We start from the raw sequence: 17,147 nt of genomic DNA, 5'->3' as shown, positions 1-17,147 counted from the left end.
ATAACACTAGCTCTATCCCTATGACCAAAATAATGACTGCTGGTTTCAGGGTGCTGAAACTAGCCCGACCCCCACAGCAGATTTCAAGACAATAAGGAAACATCTGCACCACAGATTAGAAAAGAGATTTTAAAATGCCATATTGACCCAACCATGGATCTTCCTTGCATCGTGTAGATGTGGCCCCTTTTTATGAAAGGTCTTCCCCTATAATATTACTAAGCCTCTACTGATTGTAACTCTATGATCCAGGAGATTTACTGGCATGTACAAGTTTGTTTGTGGACTCAGACGTCATAGTGCTCACGAATACATTGAATTCGTGGCCCGTCATATTCAAATCAGAACTATCTAGAGTGGGGTGGGGAGTGGAAAATAAACATGGCAGTTGTCGGAGGTATTGACCCTAATGCTCACAAATGACATCATCTTATTTTTGCCTGTTAGGAGAGTCTGCAGTTGGAGACCTCTAAACCAGAAGTATGCATTCAGATTGGGCCATTTAATAAAAATGTACTCTGTGCTACACCCCTCACCATATGTCATTTCATTCCTGCCTCATAATCAGTTTTGGATGGAGGCATGACCAGCCCATTTGACCAATGGCAACACTGAGGGTCAGAGAGGTTGGAGGATTCCCCAGTGTTTCATAGCCCCCGGGTCCCATGCTCTTTCCACGTATCATATCATATCTCAGTTTTGAACATATTGCTAAGTTAAGAGACTTTAAAAAAAACCACCCAACCCTGCAAGCAGTCTATGTTGCTCCAGGGTTGCTGTTTCTCTAAGCTCCAGGAAGCCTTGCCCTTGCTTTCCTGCACTTTGAGTTTCAGCAGCACATCCAAGCCCAGAGGTGGCCAAATGCTGATGCTATGGGAGCCACGGCACGTGGCACCAGAGGCGAATGTGCTCACGCTCCTCTGACACGCTGGCCAGGCTGCTGTCCACGTGAAATGATACCCAGCAAGAGCAGGGCCACCCAGGTCTGCCGACGCAAGGCATTCTTCCTGATGAATGCAGGTTTAATGTCCAAGGTTATAAACTGCTGGAGGGGGAGAGGGAGAGGGCTAATCTTACCTTTTGGTGGCAGCCAAAAGGTAAGCAGCCTTGCTTTAGACCACTGGCTTGGAGGAAACAGGAGTCCCCGTGTACCCGTCCTGTGACTCCAGGCAAGTTACTTGCCCTCCCCGAACGAGAGTTTCCCCACCCAGAAAACAGGAGTAATAAACCTCTCCTCAGAGGGGTGCTGAGATGGCAGATCATGTGTAAAAAGAACCAGAGGCATCCTAACACCTCAAAAAAAATAGCTACTATTATTGTTATTGCTGTCATTGTTATAACAAGAATAATTCGTGCTGCTAGCATAAGTAAAACTGTTTCTACCATGCATCTCTTGGCAGGTGGCACGTTTTAGTCACGATTCTGACACTCCAACCCTGACCCCCGACAGCTGTCGCTAGCCCTGCTCTCCATTGTATCATCACTATCCTCCATATTCTTCCTCCATTCTCCTTTGACAAAAATCAAATCTGATGAAACTCACATATCCCCCAGATCAGGCCATCTTGGTCTGATCAGGGGCTTGCATGAGCATCAGGTGGAGATGGGGAAACCAGAAAGTGTGCCTTCAGGGGGCACATGGAGTCAAGCATGCTGATGACCTTTACCTGGCCTGGCCCTTTGCTCTCCTTAGGACAGGTCTTGGCCAAAACTTCCGTTGCCAAATGGGCCTCAGTTTTGTGTTTCAAACATTTCAATTTCCTTTAATAATCATGTTCTATGTCTAATACTCCCCCACTTTTAGAAGCTGTCTGAGCCTAAACTCTATTAAAACAACTTAGTTCTCTGCTTCTTTTTCCTTCATTCCATTGACAGTTCACTTATTAGAGCATCACACCCTATACCATCAAGCACTTTGATTTTTAGGGTGTTTTTTTTCCCTTCCATTTTATGAGTTATCCCAGAGGAATATAGTCCTGAGAATTTTATGCTTTCCTATGATCATGGTCATTCATTACTTTTAGATTTCCCCAGAACCTTTATTTGCCTCAGGAAGAAAACTTTATTTGCCTTCTCTTGACCTAGATTTTGGTTTAGTGCTCAGGAAAAAAAAAAAAAATCCCTGTAAAACGAACCCTTACCCAGACAGTGCCATAACTAGGGAAGCTGGTAGCTTACAGCAATCACTTTGAGTTTTAGTTTAGTTTTTTTTTTTTTTTACCACGTTAAAGACAAATGCATAAAGGGTGAGAAAGAGTGAGAATGGGGTAGATACAGTGTGTTCTGGTATTATCAACATCAGGGGGCCCAGCTTGGTTTTGGAGGACAAGGAGGGATCTCATGCCTACTGTGTGCAGGCACTCTACAAACTCACTTAATGCTCTTGTGAAGTTGAAATCCCACTTTACAGAGGAGGATATTAAGGCCTGGAGACATAGGAAGGAAGGAAGGAAGGAAGGGAGGGAGGGGGGAAAGAGAGAAAGAGAGAAAGAAAGAAAGAAAGAAAAAGAAAGAAAGAAAGGAAGGAAGGAAGGAAGGAAGGAAGGAAGGACGAAAGAAAGAACGAAAGAAAGAACGAAAGAAAAGGAAAAGAAACCTTGGCCAAGGTCGTGTGTTTAGTAAGTGCTAGAGCTAAGGTGACATTCTTCACAGGTTCTGTTGGTGGCTCTAGAGCTCTGTCATTTACTAGTTGTGTGACTTAGGGGAATCCCCTAGTCCTCTGTTTTTCAGGTTCCTCACCTGAAAAATGAACCGACTGGATGAAGAACTACACGGTCTCCAGATAGCCCCTGTAGCTTTAACATTCCCTGAGTCCAATGAGTGTGTGAGCATGATCAGGACTGGCTGTTTATGAGCCAATCAGGCACTGGATAAACAGTGGGAAGGGGAGGGTGAAAGTTAAAAAACAACAACAACAACAACAAACTTTGACAGGAGGTCTATAAAAACTGCGTGTTCCCAAAGGTTCGTCCTATTTGGCAGCTGCTGACTCCTCCACAGCTTCTGATCGCTAAGAGGACTTTCTTCTCCCAAACTGTAAGTAACAGAACTTCCTTTGTCTACCTGGACTGCACCAGGGAGTGAAGGTTACTGATGGTGCTACACATGTAGCTGAGAAAGTCCGTTTGCTTTTATTTTCAGGAGAAACTTGGTGGTGGCCAAAAACGTGCTGGTGTGCTGAAATGGTTGTTTTTCTCCCTAAGCGTAAATGCTCATCCACAGCTTTGCTGACTCTCTGAGTGGAGGCAAATGTTCAAGACCATTCCCAGTGTTACCCATATGAAGGCGCTTCTGTCTCTGGCCTGGGAGAAACAACTTGAATACACTTATTTGGCTAGGTTCTAATCACTTCTCGAGATTCCTGCTCATTTCTACTCTCCCCATAACAACTGCTTATTTCCATGATTTCTTTACAGACCTGTCGTCCTACGTCATTTTCTTCAATCTCTTCCTACACCCACTAGTGTTGGCACTGAAGTTTTTTGGTCACACAAATGAACTCCTTGCCTTCCCCCACGGCTCAAATGAGAACACGGAACAGGCTTGGAATCGCCACAGAGCACCACCGTCATTTGATTATGAATTATCAAACTTCTACTCATTTGATCGTTCCTATAACATTTCCTACTTTGAAGATCCTACAGCTTAAGTTATTTGAAATCAAAAGCGGCTGATGTACTTTGGGACGTTTGCTCTACTATCTGAAAAATAGACATGTTGTGAGGATAGGTTGCCTTCTAAAATAAACTTCTCCTAAATAGTTACCTAGGGCTCCATTTGCCAGTTTGGATCCAGCGGGGGCTTAGCTCTGCTGCCGTTAGGCCAAGGCACATCTGGGCACTCCCCAGGCTGACACTAGAGCCCGAGGTGCTGAATACAGTGTAGATGCTGTAATCCTAGAAGAAAGAGCAATGCTCAGCTCTCTTTCCGAGCTACCTCAGCTGTGTTCAAAGGCACCAGGCTGTCATAAGGCATCTCACTGCTTTTGTCGCTGTGACACGGGGGTGGGTAATGAAGCTGTGGGCATCTTCACACATCTGTATATAAAATTCTTGCTCACAGTGCCTGGAGATCATAGGCTTTCAACGAATAAGCCCCTCATGTCCTCTTGAAAACCCATCTGCCTTGTACACTGGAGAAGTGAATGGACTCTCTACTCCCTGATATTTCTCCAGGAGTTAAATATTCATATTTTACAAATCATTCTCTTTTCACAGAACCTCTTGAAGGAAGGCAGAAAGAACCATACTGTAGGTTTTATGTGCTATTTTGCTGAAAAGGATTGGAAAAGGGATTCCAAATCATAAGCCAGTAGGATGTGGTTTATAATCCTAGAGCATCACAGTTTAGAAGGAGCATCAGACATATTCTTTCTGAGCCTCAGTTTCCCCATCTTTAAAGTTGGCAGGGTTGATATAGATATCCCTGAGGTTGTTTGCAGCTGTTTTCCTGTGATTGCCTTCTATTCTTATATTTTCATATTCCTCTTCCCAGATTTGTATATGTATCACCTGTTAATATATTATGTATAATACATAATGCCATATATAGACCTATTTGAGAAATCAAACATTACAAAAAATTTATAAAGTAAAATGTGAGAGTTAGTCCATCCCATCCCAATCCCCCAGATAACACCAGGGTGGTTATTCTCTGCTTATATAGATCTACAAACCGTATGTACCGTATGTGTTATACCATTTTTTTAATTAAACAGGAATGATATTTTATATCACAAACTTCTCTGAAACTTGCTTTGTTTTTCTTTTTACTTAATAATATAATGTGAACCACTTCCCATCACACTTTAAAATCAAATTGGCTTGAGACCTCGATGAGCAGAGGCTTAGGAGCCCAAGATCATTCTCTATGGTTACCCACTCCCACCTGGCCTCCTGTCTCCCAGGGATAAACATTGGTCTGTGACCCTGTTTTATGATTAACAGAGGGGCAACATTTGTGCTGAGGTGATATAGACCTTTAACCCCTCTGTAGAAGTTTAACTTCCATAAACAGTATTGGTTCAATTTGACCTTTTCTGTTTTTTTTCTGGTCAAGTCAGCACATTCAGACTGAAAAAATAGCTTGGTAGTAAATAGAAACATGGAATCACAGGCAATTATTTTTTTTTAAACTTTTTAAAAAATTTAAAAAGAGAGAAATAGTAATACCCAACATTTTCATAATATATTATAAAACATCTTCATATTTATCATACAATTAACCCAACAAATATATTTTGAGCAACTATGATGAGTAGGGTGCTCACAGGTCACAGGAGATCCACTTGACAATGAGACACCCAGCGCAGATTTTAGCACCATTTATTCCACAGTAAACTAAGACTCAGAGCCCGTGGTCCCAGTGAGGAGGAAGCAGAACTGGTCCTTGAACCCAGGTCTGTCTGATCTAGTAGCTAGAACCTGTGTGAATGTGTGAGATGTTTATGAATTGACAAGGTCCATGGTGTATGGATGATGAGCCACAGCCCACGGATTTTGAGTACTCTGGGGGTGTCCTCGACAAGAACTCTGGGGGTGTTATCAAGAGTCACCTTAGAGTCACCCAAAGGCCGATTCCTTTCACCAGGCTCACTCTTTCCTGGAAGGAGGGGAGTACTGCCCCTTATCCCAACTTTGCGCCTTATTAGTTAAATGTCCTTGGACAAATTCCCTTATGTTCTTTCCTTATCTGTTATGTGGCAGTGGTGGGGGAAGCCCAGCTGCCTTTGGAGGTTATAATAAGGAATGAATTATACAGTGCTTGTAAAGCAATTAGCGGAGTACTTGGCATTAATGGTGATTGGCTATTATTGGGCTATGTTTTCCTTTTGCTTCATTAAGGAAACATCTTTATTTCTTAATTGTGAATTCCTTTATGCAGTTACCTAAACTGAGAGAGAGAATTTGTACTTTGGCCTGAAGTTTGCCAACTTCAGGTTGGCTTTTTCCACATAAAGATCTAGTGACCAGATTTACAGCTAGTAATCCCTGACTACAATATTAGGAACTCATGTGTAAACAAGGGGAAACATGATCGTTAGGTGGCTGGGATAGGAGCAGCCTTGGAAGAATATCTTCTCTAGAGATCATTGCCCACTAGCCTGTCCTGTCCCCAGTGACAGCACCGTGGTTCCACCCTTTGGGGTTAAGACGAGGACTCTTGAAGTGAGAGTAGCATCAGTGATACCAATGATACTTTTTCAAGAATCAGTTCAGTAGCCACCTACTTCTTATATCAAGCCTGCCTTGAAGGGATGCACAAAATGTGAAGAAATTGATTTACCAGGAGGGGCAGGACCGGGTGGGGAGCTCTGCCTCCCCCTAGCTGAGACCTTGGACAAATCAGTTAACTTCTCTGAGTCTTAGCTTGCTCATTAATTAACAAAGACACTAGTTGCCCTGGTTACCTGGTTGCTGAGTGGATCAAATGAGTACTGAGGTGTCCCTGGGCTTGCAGGAAGTAGAAAGCAGGCATGGGGCATCTACCCTATGGATGAGTGTATGAGAGGAAGGAGACCGGGGAAAGGAGAAGGTCATAGGATTGGATAGGAAACCACTAAAGATGATCTTTACTACCATTTTTTTTTCTTTGATAGTCCAACACATGCAAAATTACTCTTTCTAACATCCAAGATGAGAGCCCTGTGAACTTGCATTTTCAAGACTGGCCCAAAGTGGCAGCCCAACAAAAGCAATGATCCCCTTCAGAGGACCACTGCTGAGAAGGGCGTTTGGATAGGGGATCTTCAAACCAGAGTCCTTCCTTGCTAGAGCAGTGAAACTGAGAATTACTGGGGCAAGGATCACCAGATGACTTTGGCATCCTTAGAGTCCATGGGAGCCTCCAGCCCAGAGGCACTTAGGGAAAATCTTCCCCATCTATCCCCATCTATCAGCTGTCATAGGTCATTGAATATAAGAAAAAAGAGCCTTACACACCATACTCCCTATGTCCCAAAGCTAAAGGAGGTTAATTGCAAGGCCAAAGCCTCTCAAGCTTGCTATCCAGAGCATAACACAGGCTAACAGAACAAAATGGGAGATGGCCATAGAGGCTAAAAGCCTCACTGTCCTGGCCTCAAGTCATCCAGAGCACACAAAGGCACCAGCAATCCACAGAGAGATAGTCAAGTACCACAGTGCCATCTATTTATCAGATTTGAGTGGGTCACTAATGAGCTGGTTCAGTCTCCGGATCAGTGAAGCCAACGGTCTCCTGGAAGATATTCTATTTAGGATGACCAGGAAATTTGGCATCCCACTTTCAGCCACTATGGCTAATTGCAACTACTTAAGCTAAAGGGGGAAAAACCCAGACCTCATTTGTTCATCCAGTTATGGAAGTGGGCCAAAAGTGTAAGAGAAGCCTAGAGGGTTTGTTTGTACACCTTCCCTGCCTTGGTCACGAATCTGTCTGAGCCACCTGCAGTTCTGTTCAGGACACTCCTGCACTCTTTTCCAGACCTGTCACCATGGCCCACCGATTTCCAGCCCTCACCTCAGAACAGAAGAAGGAGCTCTGCGAAATTGCACAGCGCATTGTTGCCAATGGGAAGGGGATCCTGGCTGCAGATGAGTCTGTAGGTGAGTGCAAGTAACGTCATACAACAAGTGTGTTCTTATTTCTACAACTTAGCCAAGGCAAGGCAAGCAACAATTATATTCTTTTTCCTCTCAGAGGAGTAAAGGTACACAGGAGTGGGAGCAGAAGACCCAGCAAGCATAGGCAGACATTTTGAGTCCTATAGTTCCAGTAGGCAGATTTCTGAAAACCAAGGGAAGAGGTTCAAGCCCCCCATTTCAAGGCCCCTTGCCAGGGATCATTGAATCTAGACTGTAGCAAGGCCAAGAACTCAGGAACCAGAATGAGATCAGATACATAGACCTCTGCTGCTAATGAGAAGTCAGTGTAAGGTCAGCTAAGGAAGGGCAGGGAGGGCAGGGAAGTGTCCTCATCTGGAATAGGGAAGGGCTTGTGGCTGACAGAAGCCCAGAATGACATAAGGGAGGGTTGTGGCAGGCCTGTCTGGCCCACCATAAAATGATAGAAACCAGGGAAGTCAAGAGCCCGCCCCACCCCTCCTTCTATTGTACATACATCTAGTTAGATTGAGGCCTGGACCTGGGTCGGGGTGGTGGTGGCTGGAGAGGCCTGAGGGCCTAATATACACACTTGGACCCACTGGTGGCTTCCATCGTGACCCTGACATATCCAGTCCATACGCTTCCTATCCAACATCCTGGCAGCAGTCAAGGTCTTTCCCCCGGGAGCCGAAAAAGGAGACAGGAGTTTTAAAGATCTGAATAAAAAAGAGTCTTGCCCTCCATCCTGCTGAGGGTCACTAGAGGGGAGGAGGCCGGCGGTACAGACCTGGTTGGTTCCTCAAGCTGCCTTTGTCCCGCCCACCCTAGGCACCATGGGAAACCGCCTGCAGAGGATCAAGGTGGAGAACACCGAGGAGAACCGCCGGCAGTTCCGAGAAATCCTCTTCACTGTGGACAACTCCATCAACCAGAGCATCGGGGGCGTGATCCTGTTCCATGAGACCCTCTACCAGAAGGACAGCCAGGGAAAGCTGTTCAGAAACATCCTCAAGGAAAAGGGGATTGTGGTGGGAATTAAGGTGAACACTTCCATTCCCATTTCCCTTCTGCCTCATTCCAGCCAAATGCCCAGCCCAGTCTCCGGGCTGACGCTCTGAACACCCTCTTCATCTAGTTGCCGTTCCCTCTGCCCTTCCCATCATCAGCCTCCCCCCTGAGAAACAGGTCCTCTTCTAGATTTTTCGGCCAGTGTCTTCTTCTTTCAACCAAGTTTTATGCAAGGTACTCAATCTCCTGGTGTCCCAATTTTCTCATTTCTGAAATGGGAATAGTAGTGCCTACCTCATAAAGCTCTTATAAGGATGAAAGGAGTTTGTAAAACAGTTCCTGTCACGTAATTATTATTTAGTTCATGGTCACTATTAATGATTAAACCACTTACTATTCAGGTACAATTCAGTCTTCCAAAACTGCAAGAACTTCTCACAAGTGAAAACTTGTATCTGTTGAGTGCTTACAACTCCAAGTGCTCATTTAATCCTTCTCGTAACCCCTGGAGGTCAATTCAGTTCTTATCCTCATTTTAGAGATGAGGGGAGAAAATGGACTTACAAGGCATAGCGTAACTTGCCCACAGCAAGACAAAACCAGAGCCAGTTCAAACCCAGCCTGTCTACCTCTCAGGCTCATGATCTCAGCCTCTGCTATGCTGAGAGTAGGGGCTGCATCTTTATTCTTTCGATTTCCTGGAATAATGTCTTGCTCGGTATGTGTAGGTGCTCCCTAAATGTCCCTTGAACAAATAAGTTAAGAGAAACTGCTTTTATATGGCCCCTCTGCATCCCAGGTACTGTCAGATTACTTCTTACTTCCCAAGCTCCAGGCCTGTGCTTTCCATATTTTCCATCCTCCTGGTGTTGACACTTGCATTTTTTTCTTCCAGGTACTTCCCTTCCGCTATGGATTTAATTGTGTCTCCCCCCCACACCCCCATGACTAATACACCTTCCTAATTCAACTCGTAGCTTGTGAAAGATGAGAACTATTAGTACCAGGGGCTCTGCTTTTGTTTTCCTGGGACCCCCGACACCTGCTAATTACTTGTTAATTATTTATATTCACAGTTAGACCAGGGAGGTGCTCCCCTTGCAGGAACCAACAAAGAAACCACCATTCAAGGTAAGGATATCACCTGCTGATATGAATCATGCTAATATATGCTAGAAATGAAGGCAAGCAAAGAGGTGAGCAAGGGAAAACAAAATATGAATCTCACCCTGGTTTTAGAGCCACACACATCTGCTTTTCAACCCTAGCTCCTCTATTCGATAACTATGTGACCTTAGGCTGGTCATATACATGTCCTGAGTCAGTTAAAATAGGATGACAATATCTACTTTGCAGAGTAGTCATGGGGATTAATTAGACAATGTACATAAAAAGTGCTTACCACGGTGCTTTGCACAGAGAAGATATTCTTACCTGAGAATGTAATTTTTAGAGAAAAATCCAGCAGCAGAAGAGAGGAAGGGTCCCAAGCTTTGGGATCAGACCCACCAGGGTTTGACTCCTAGTTTTATCATTTACTAATTAGACAATTTTGCAAGGTGCTTCACTGCCCAAGTGGACAAGTACAAACCATAGCATTAGGTTAGTTAAGCAGAATTTGAATGCCAGCTCTGTCACTCATTAGCTCTGCAAACTTGGTAAAGTCACATAACCTCTTGGACCCTCAGGTTTCGCATCTGTAAAACAAGTATAATGTTAACTATTAGAATTGTTATCATAATTAAATGAGACTATGTATGCAAAATGCCTAGAATCATGCCTGGAACATAGTAAATACTAAACAAATATTAGTTCTCTCTGTTCTTCTTATTAAGTATAAAGCCCCAGTTTGGGCTAAGTATTGGGATTAATGTTTTCAGTCCTTAAGCTCTGCTGACTGAAAGAAAGGTAAGGCAAGGAAGAACTCCTTCACTTTATCAGTGGCCCCATGGATCAGGGGCATGGGTGCAAAGAAGCCTTCCTCTCTTTTGTGACTTGCAGGTCTTGATGGCCTTTCTGAGCGCTGTGCTCAGTACAAGAAAGACGGTGCTGACTTTGGGAAATGGCGTGCTGTGCTGAGGATTGACAACCAGTGTCCATCCAACCTTGCCATCCAGGAAAATGCCAACACCCTGGCCCGCTACGCCAGCATCTGTCAGCAGGTGCTCTGCCTTCCCCTTGGGCTAAAAAGCAGTCAGAAAGAGCTTTCTTCAGAACCTCTCTTTCCAATTTTACTACAAGTACATGAACCTTATCTCACCACTATATCCTGGTGGCATTTTCCACCACCTCTGCTGTAGCCAAGCGTGGTAGGGAAAGATTTGGTCCCACAAGTCGGCTATGAGCCCAAAAGGCCAATGCCGTCAATGGCTGCCCTCTGCCAAAGTTCTATAGGCTGAGTCTTAAGCGTGATCCAGCCCCTATGGCCAGGGCACTTGCTTACCTATGCTCCATCACATCTAAAACATGATCCTCTTAGATCCCTAGCTCGAGAGTGACAGCTCTGATTTAGCCCCGGTCCAAATAATATCTTGGAGGATGGTACCTGACACTACTTTCCAACATAGTGTCTCTGGGATCGACCCCAGTTAAGTCTGAGTTGCTTGTGTGGGTGCTATGTTGAGGTTACCTCAGTTGTGGGTACCTGAGGAGTCCCAATTAGAGCTATACACAGTGTTTGATTCCTTAAGTAACCCACACAAGGGGCATCTTTATTAGTGATTGAAGTTCGACTGCCCTAAAGGGGTGACAGCTAGGTTCTGAGGTAGCTAGAATAGTCTCTAGAAGAATCTCTAGCTATAGAAATTAAGGATTTGCATTATTTTACCCATTCCTAGGAGAACTTTCTTTTTTTTTTTAACCTCATTGTTCTTTTTTGGCTAAGCCACAAATGCTCACTAGAAATCCCATTAAATTTCCTGATACTGCCTTTAAGTCAGTGAATGGCACTTCTCTATAAGGGCTTCATTTTATCCCAATTGCAACTGTCAAATATCTTCTTAAGGAAAGGATCACAGTGAGCAGAGCTGCACTTTATCTCCCCCTTTTTCCTTTTTAGAATGGGCTGGTACCCATTGTTGAACCAGAGGTCATTCCTGATGGAGACCATGACTTGGAACACTGCCAGTATGTTACTGAGAAGGTAAGTCTTGAATATAAAGGTCCCAATTCCAGTTGAAATATCTTATTTTTTTTTCTATAAAGATATTATTTATTCATTTGAGACACAGAGAGAGAGAGAGCATGAGCAGGGGGAGAGGCAGAGGGAGAGGGAGAAACAGGCTCCCTGCTGAGCCAGGAGCCTGATGTGGGACTCGATCCCAGGACCCTGGGATCATGACCTGAGCCAAAGGCAGACGCTTAACGACTGAGCCACCCAGGCGCCCCGAAATATCTTATTTTTAAGTAAGACCTGTTACTTAATATATATCAGCTGTTATATATGAAGTATTCTTCAGTTGGAATCATTATGTAGCATTGAGAAGATAAGGGGGTACTTATCAAACCTTCTACTGTTTTGGTACAATGGTATTCTCCACATGGAAAAAGGATAGGATTTGCAGTACCAAGACTTGGATATGACAATCCATGTTCCCAGTTGTGGGCCCATGAGCAAATCCTATTATCTTTTGGGATCAGTTACATTATATGTAAACAAAGAAATTTAAAAATAAGATGAGACTCACATGACAAAATGTCATAAGAAGGTACTTTGTTCATATCTGCAATGCAGCCTGATTTCACGTTCTCCACTTGCAAAAGTTGGTGGACTGAGATGAGGTCTGAAAGTGCTTCTGTCTCTAAAATGTATGTTTCTGTGACTCCTCAGCTTCTATGGGGATGGAGAATGGAGGCCAATTTAGATGTCCCCAACTAGCTAAATCAAGGCAGGCTCACCTGGCCAAAGGCAGTGATGGGAAGGAAGGAGTGAAGGGGCTCCAGGAAGCAGAGCCATGCCACCTGTCCGCAGTCAGAGTAGGGGAGGTGGGGCTAGGCCAGCTCGGCTGCGCTCAGTGGCCGCGGCTTGCAGTTGCCTGTGCATTGCTCTGATGCGGAAACTTGGGCCAGGCCCCATACGAGGATTTCTTTGTCTCTCAGCCCTGCAACCTGAAAGTGTCAAGGTCAGGGGACTGTCAGGCTGGCGCTGGGTTTCAGCTTTTGGACGTCTTGTCCCTCAGGTCCTGGCGGCTGTCTACAAGGCCCTGAATGACCATCACGTTTACCTGGAGGGCACCCTGCTGAAGCCCAACATGGTGACTGCCGGACATGCCTGCACCAAAAAGTATACTCCAGAGCAAGTGGCTATGGCCACCGTCACTGCTCTCCACCGGACTGTTCCCGCAGCTGTTCCCGGTAAGGCTTTCCTTCTTCTCTGACTTGAGGTCTAAGCCCTTATCCCGTGAAGGAGCTCCACCAGCGTTTGTGCTTGCCCGGGAGTCTTGTATCCAGGAAATGGACCTCTGTGTCTCACAGGCGGCCAGCACGTCCCCTCACACTCCATGATACCACAAGCTTGCATCTGTCCAAATGCACACAATCCATTGATTTCCTCAATAGGTCACCACCCTCCTTATTTATTAAAGCCCTTCTCTCCTTAGCCCCGCTAGCCTCGGCAGAAGCAAACTAATTTTTCCAACCCAGTTCCATGCAAATCAAGTAGAGAAAGGATGGAGGCATTCCATTTCTTTTAGGCTCCTGGCTTGCTCTCTCCAGCTGGGTAAAGAAGTTGGGAAGAGTAAAGTGCAATGGCTTCTCTCCTTCCAGGCATCTGCTTCTTGTCCGGGGGCATGAGCGAAGAGGATGCTACTCTCAACCTCAATGCTATCAACCTTTGCCCTCTACCAAAGCCCTGGAAACTCAGTTTCTCCTACGGACGGGCCCTGCAGGCCAGTGCACTGGCTGCCTGGGGTGGCAAGGCTGCCAACAAGAAGGCCACCCAGGAGGCTTTCATGAAGCGGGCCCTGGTAAGATGCTATTCCTTTTTGTTGTTGTTTTTAGATTTTATATATTTATTTTAGAGAGAGCGAGCGAGCAGGGAGAGGGGCAGTGGGAGAGGGAGAGAGAGAGAATCTCAAGCAGACTCCCTGCTGAGGACAGAGCCCAGTGCTGGGTTGGATCCCATGACACTGAAATCACGATCTGAGCAGAAATCAAGAGTCAGACACTCAAACGACTGAGCCACCCAAGCGCCCTAAGATGCTTCTACTTCTTATCTACTTGATCGAGTGGATACTAGGAGCCTGGCTCTCTTACCTGGAGAAGCATTGTTTTCTTCAGAACGTGACGGTAAATCCAGAGAGTGTCTACTAGATAGTTGAAAAGGTGGCATTAGAGCTCAGTAGGAAGGTGGGGGTTGTGGAGAGTTGTGGATGATCTGCACTGGGAGTATAGTTGATGACAGTGGACAGTAGATAATCTCCACAGAGACACTTGAGAGGGAAGAGGGCCAAGGACTGAACCAGAGCACCTTTCATTTTAGGAAAAAATAGAAGAAAGCCACTAGGACAAGCAGCAGTAATAACATAGGAGGTGCCGAGGATCCTGGGAACCAATAGAAACAAGTTTCAAGGGGGTCGGTCATAACACACTATAGAGAGATTCAGAATAAAGGCTGAGAAAAAAGCTGAGATTGGCATGTGGGAGCCTACCGGTGACCCTCAACACAACAGTTTCAATAGAGAGAGAAGAGGAAAAGTGCCCATTCAAGAAGATTGTCAGGAAAAGGGCCAGAAGAAGGACCAGGAGAAATGAGGACAGAAAAGGATTTTATTCAGTCAGGAACCATTCCTTTTTGAATATCTACTGTGAGCCAAGGACTGGGGTGAACAAAGGAGACACAGATACTGGCCTCAGGGAGCTTAGAGTTTAGCCAAATAGGAGACAGCCGGGCATGTTTAAATGTAAAGCACAAGGGTGATGGGTATTAAGGAGGGCACGTGCGGTGATGAGCACTGATGAGTGAGCAACTCATGAATCGCTGAACACCACATCAAAAACTAATGATGTCTATGTTGGCTAATTGAACATTATAAAAAAATAAAGAAATTAAATGTAAAGCAAAAGGAGCCAGAGGAGAGATTAAAGATGAGGACAGTGGGGATGATTGAGAGGACACAGAGTTAGAAGAAACAGGATTGCGTGAGACTATTAAATGCAGGTGGCTGAGTTGGTCTCAGAGAGCAGGGAAGAGACAGCAAAGAAGAAAAAAAATGGGTTTGGAATCGGGTCTGTAGACGTGAAGGGATGTAGCGGTTGATTACCGTCGAGGGCATCTGTTGAGGGGGATAAGGGAATGGAGACTTCCCTCTTCACAGCAGGGAAGCCTGGGATAGCTGTTGAAGTAGTCCGCTAGGAGACTCACCAGACAGAATGGCCAAGCATCAGGCAAGGTGCGGCTGAAATGAGAGTGAGTTTGCAGTGCATTAACTTAGATCTGAAATTTTCCTAATAGCTCTCTTAATCATGCAGGAAGATCTAGAGCAATCTAAATGGGAAATAGGATAGAAGAGTAAAAGTTTAATAGAGAGGAGTGCTGAATTTGAGCAATAGCCGTATTCAGCGGCTTGCTGATCACAGAGGAGAGGCTGGGTGAAGAATCAAGCGTAGGAGGAGTTTGGCAATGAGGCACTTTTAAAGGGAAGGCAGACCCCAGAGAAGCTTAGAAGACATCTCAGGGGCATAAGAGAGGTGTAAGATGTTAGAGGTAGTTCCTTACTTTGTTAGGATGGAGAGCCTAGGTGTGGCTGTGCTGGGGTGTGCCTGATGAGGGGCAGGGAGATGTGGCTAATATGAAGGAGGGATTGTGAAAGTAAGGGTCGGAAGAGCCATCCACACAAAAGAAGGGAAGCTGAGCTCATTTAGGATGGTGGTTCTCAAGCTTGAGTATGTATCCGAATCACCTGGACGGCATGTGAAAACAGATTCTGGGCCCCAGCCACTGAGTTTCTAATTGAGACGTCTGGGGTCAAACCAGAGAATTTCCATTTCTAAGAAGCGCTGAGGTCCATGCAACATGCTTTGAAAATCACTGTGGATGTAGAAACAAGTCCCAGAGAGAGCGAGATAATAGCAACAGGGACTTGAAGACATGGTACCATGGAGTGGTGCTCAAATTCTATTATTGCAGGTTTTGTAATTCTGAACTCCCCTTTAATTGGAATTTACACAAGGAACCAAATGATAGTATGATTACAACTACAAAAAATGATATATTCTTGTGGGCAAGTATAGATGGAAAATGGAAATTTTTAAAAAAGAGTTTTTAAAATTTGCTCTTGTACCTCTGGCTGCACCTTGCCTGATCCTTCGGCATAATGTCTGGTCCATTTTCTAGCAGCCCCTGCAATCTTCTCCACCGGAAACATCCATTCCCTTACCACTGTATCAACTTCAGTTTCTAATACTGTTGTTGCAATATTGTTGGTACTAAAAAGAAACTTTCTCAGTAACTGACACAAACTTCAGCTTGCCTGAGAGATGCTCAGGAAACTGGGATAAAAAAGGAGATAATGTATTACAGAAGGCAAGGAATGCTATCAGCACTAATATTTAGCAAAACCCCTGTAAGGAGGGAGAAATCCAGATGCAGGTGGAGCTGGTTTCAAATGAGAGCCAGAGGGTCAAATACAGGGTTGCGTTTGCTCTGACCCCATGTCCTTTTTCACGCTTGTTTTTTAGGCTAACTGCCAGGCAGCCAAAGGACAGTATGTTCACATGGGCTCTTCTGCTGCTACTTCTACTCAGTCCCTCTTCACAGCCTCCTACACCTACTAGAACCCCAGGCCCACCAGCCTGCCTCCAGCTCTTCTGGGTGTCTTGGTAGGAGGGCTGAAAGAGAACGACTTTTCTACTGACCCTGGAAGTTAGACAAAATCAGATTGGAACTACTGGAAACACAATGCATATTAAATTCTTAGACACAACGAAAAAAAATCAGTTCTTGAAACGTAGTCGTGAATATCAAGGATCTGACAAAATTTCATGCAATTTCCTTGCAACAGCTCCAGCTCCCCATGCCCCAGAGTATCCACCCAAGAAAAGAATAGACTTGAAAACAAAACCAGCTCTCCGTTGGAGTAATGACCACCTCAGAAGCTGAGTGTGGAGAAGTGTGTCTTATTCAACAATCGTAGCAGTGGTAGGTTATGAAGGAGGCAACTGCAACCAAAAAAGAAATAAAATGTTCTAGAAGCCTTCAGCTGGTATCTGGTTTTACTTTCTGCTCCTGCTTCCAAAGGGCTCAGTATAGTTCATGACCTTTGACTCTACTAGACATGACTGGCATTAATGGTCAGGGTCCTCAACTAGGGCTACTCATTGAAATCATCTGCCACAAATGTAAACACCAGATGTTCAGACCACACTCCAGCCCAGTTAAATCAGAAACTCTGGATGTGGGATCCTCTAAATATCAGGGTTTCTTAACAGCTTCTTTGGTGATTCCAAAGTATAGCCACATTTGAGAACTACCATGCTAAATTTCAAGTCTGAGGATATTTTAAAATGAAAGCCCTTCATAATAGGAAGCAAGCTACACTGTAAAATGATTTCAAG

The 17,147-nt window shown here is 44.8% G+C and overlaps 1 protein-coding gene across 1 annotated transcript; it reads left to right on the top strand.

Moving 5' to 3' along the window:
• Window positions 1-7,474: 7,474 nt before the first annotated feature.
• Window positions 7,475-16,367, top strand: ALDOB (aldolase, fructose-bisphosphate B). Its single transcript, XM_021691434.1, has 8 exons — window positions 7,475-7,586; window positions 8,415-8,626; window positions 9,671-9,725; window positions 10,596-10,756; window positions 11,653-11,736; window positions 12,773-12,947; window positions 13,359-13,558; window positions 16,272-16,367. Exons 1-8 carry the CDS (start codon window positions 7,475-7,477, stop codon window positions 16,365-16,367), a joined length of 1,095 nt encoding a protein of 364 aa, XP_021547109.1.
• The last annotated feature ends 780 nt before the right edge of the window (window positions 16,368-17,147 follow it).

Source organism: Neomonachus schauinslandi, chromosome 13, assembly GCF_002201575.2.
Source record: "Neomonachus schauinslandi chromosome 13, ASM220157v2, whole genome shotgun sequence".
NCBI lineage: Eukaryota > Metazoa > Chordata > Mammalia > Carnivora > Phocidae > Neomonachus > Neomonachus schauinslandi.
This window is presented reverse-complemented; position numbering and strand designations above follow the sequence as displayed.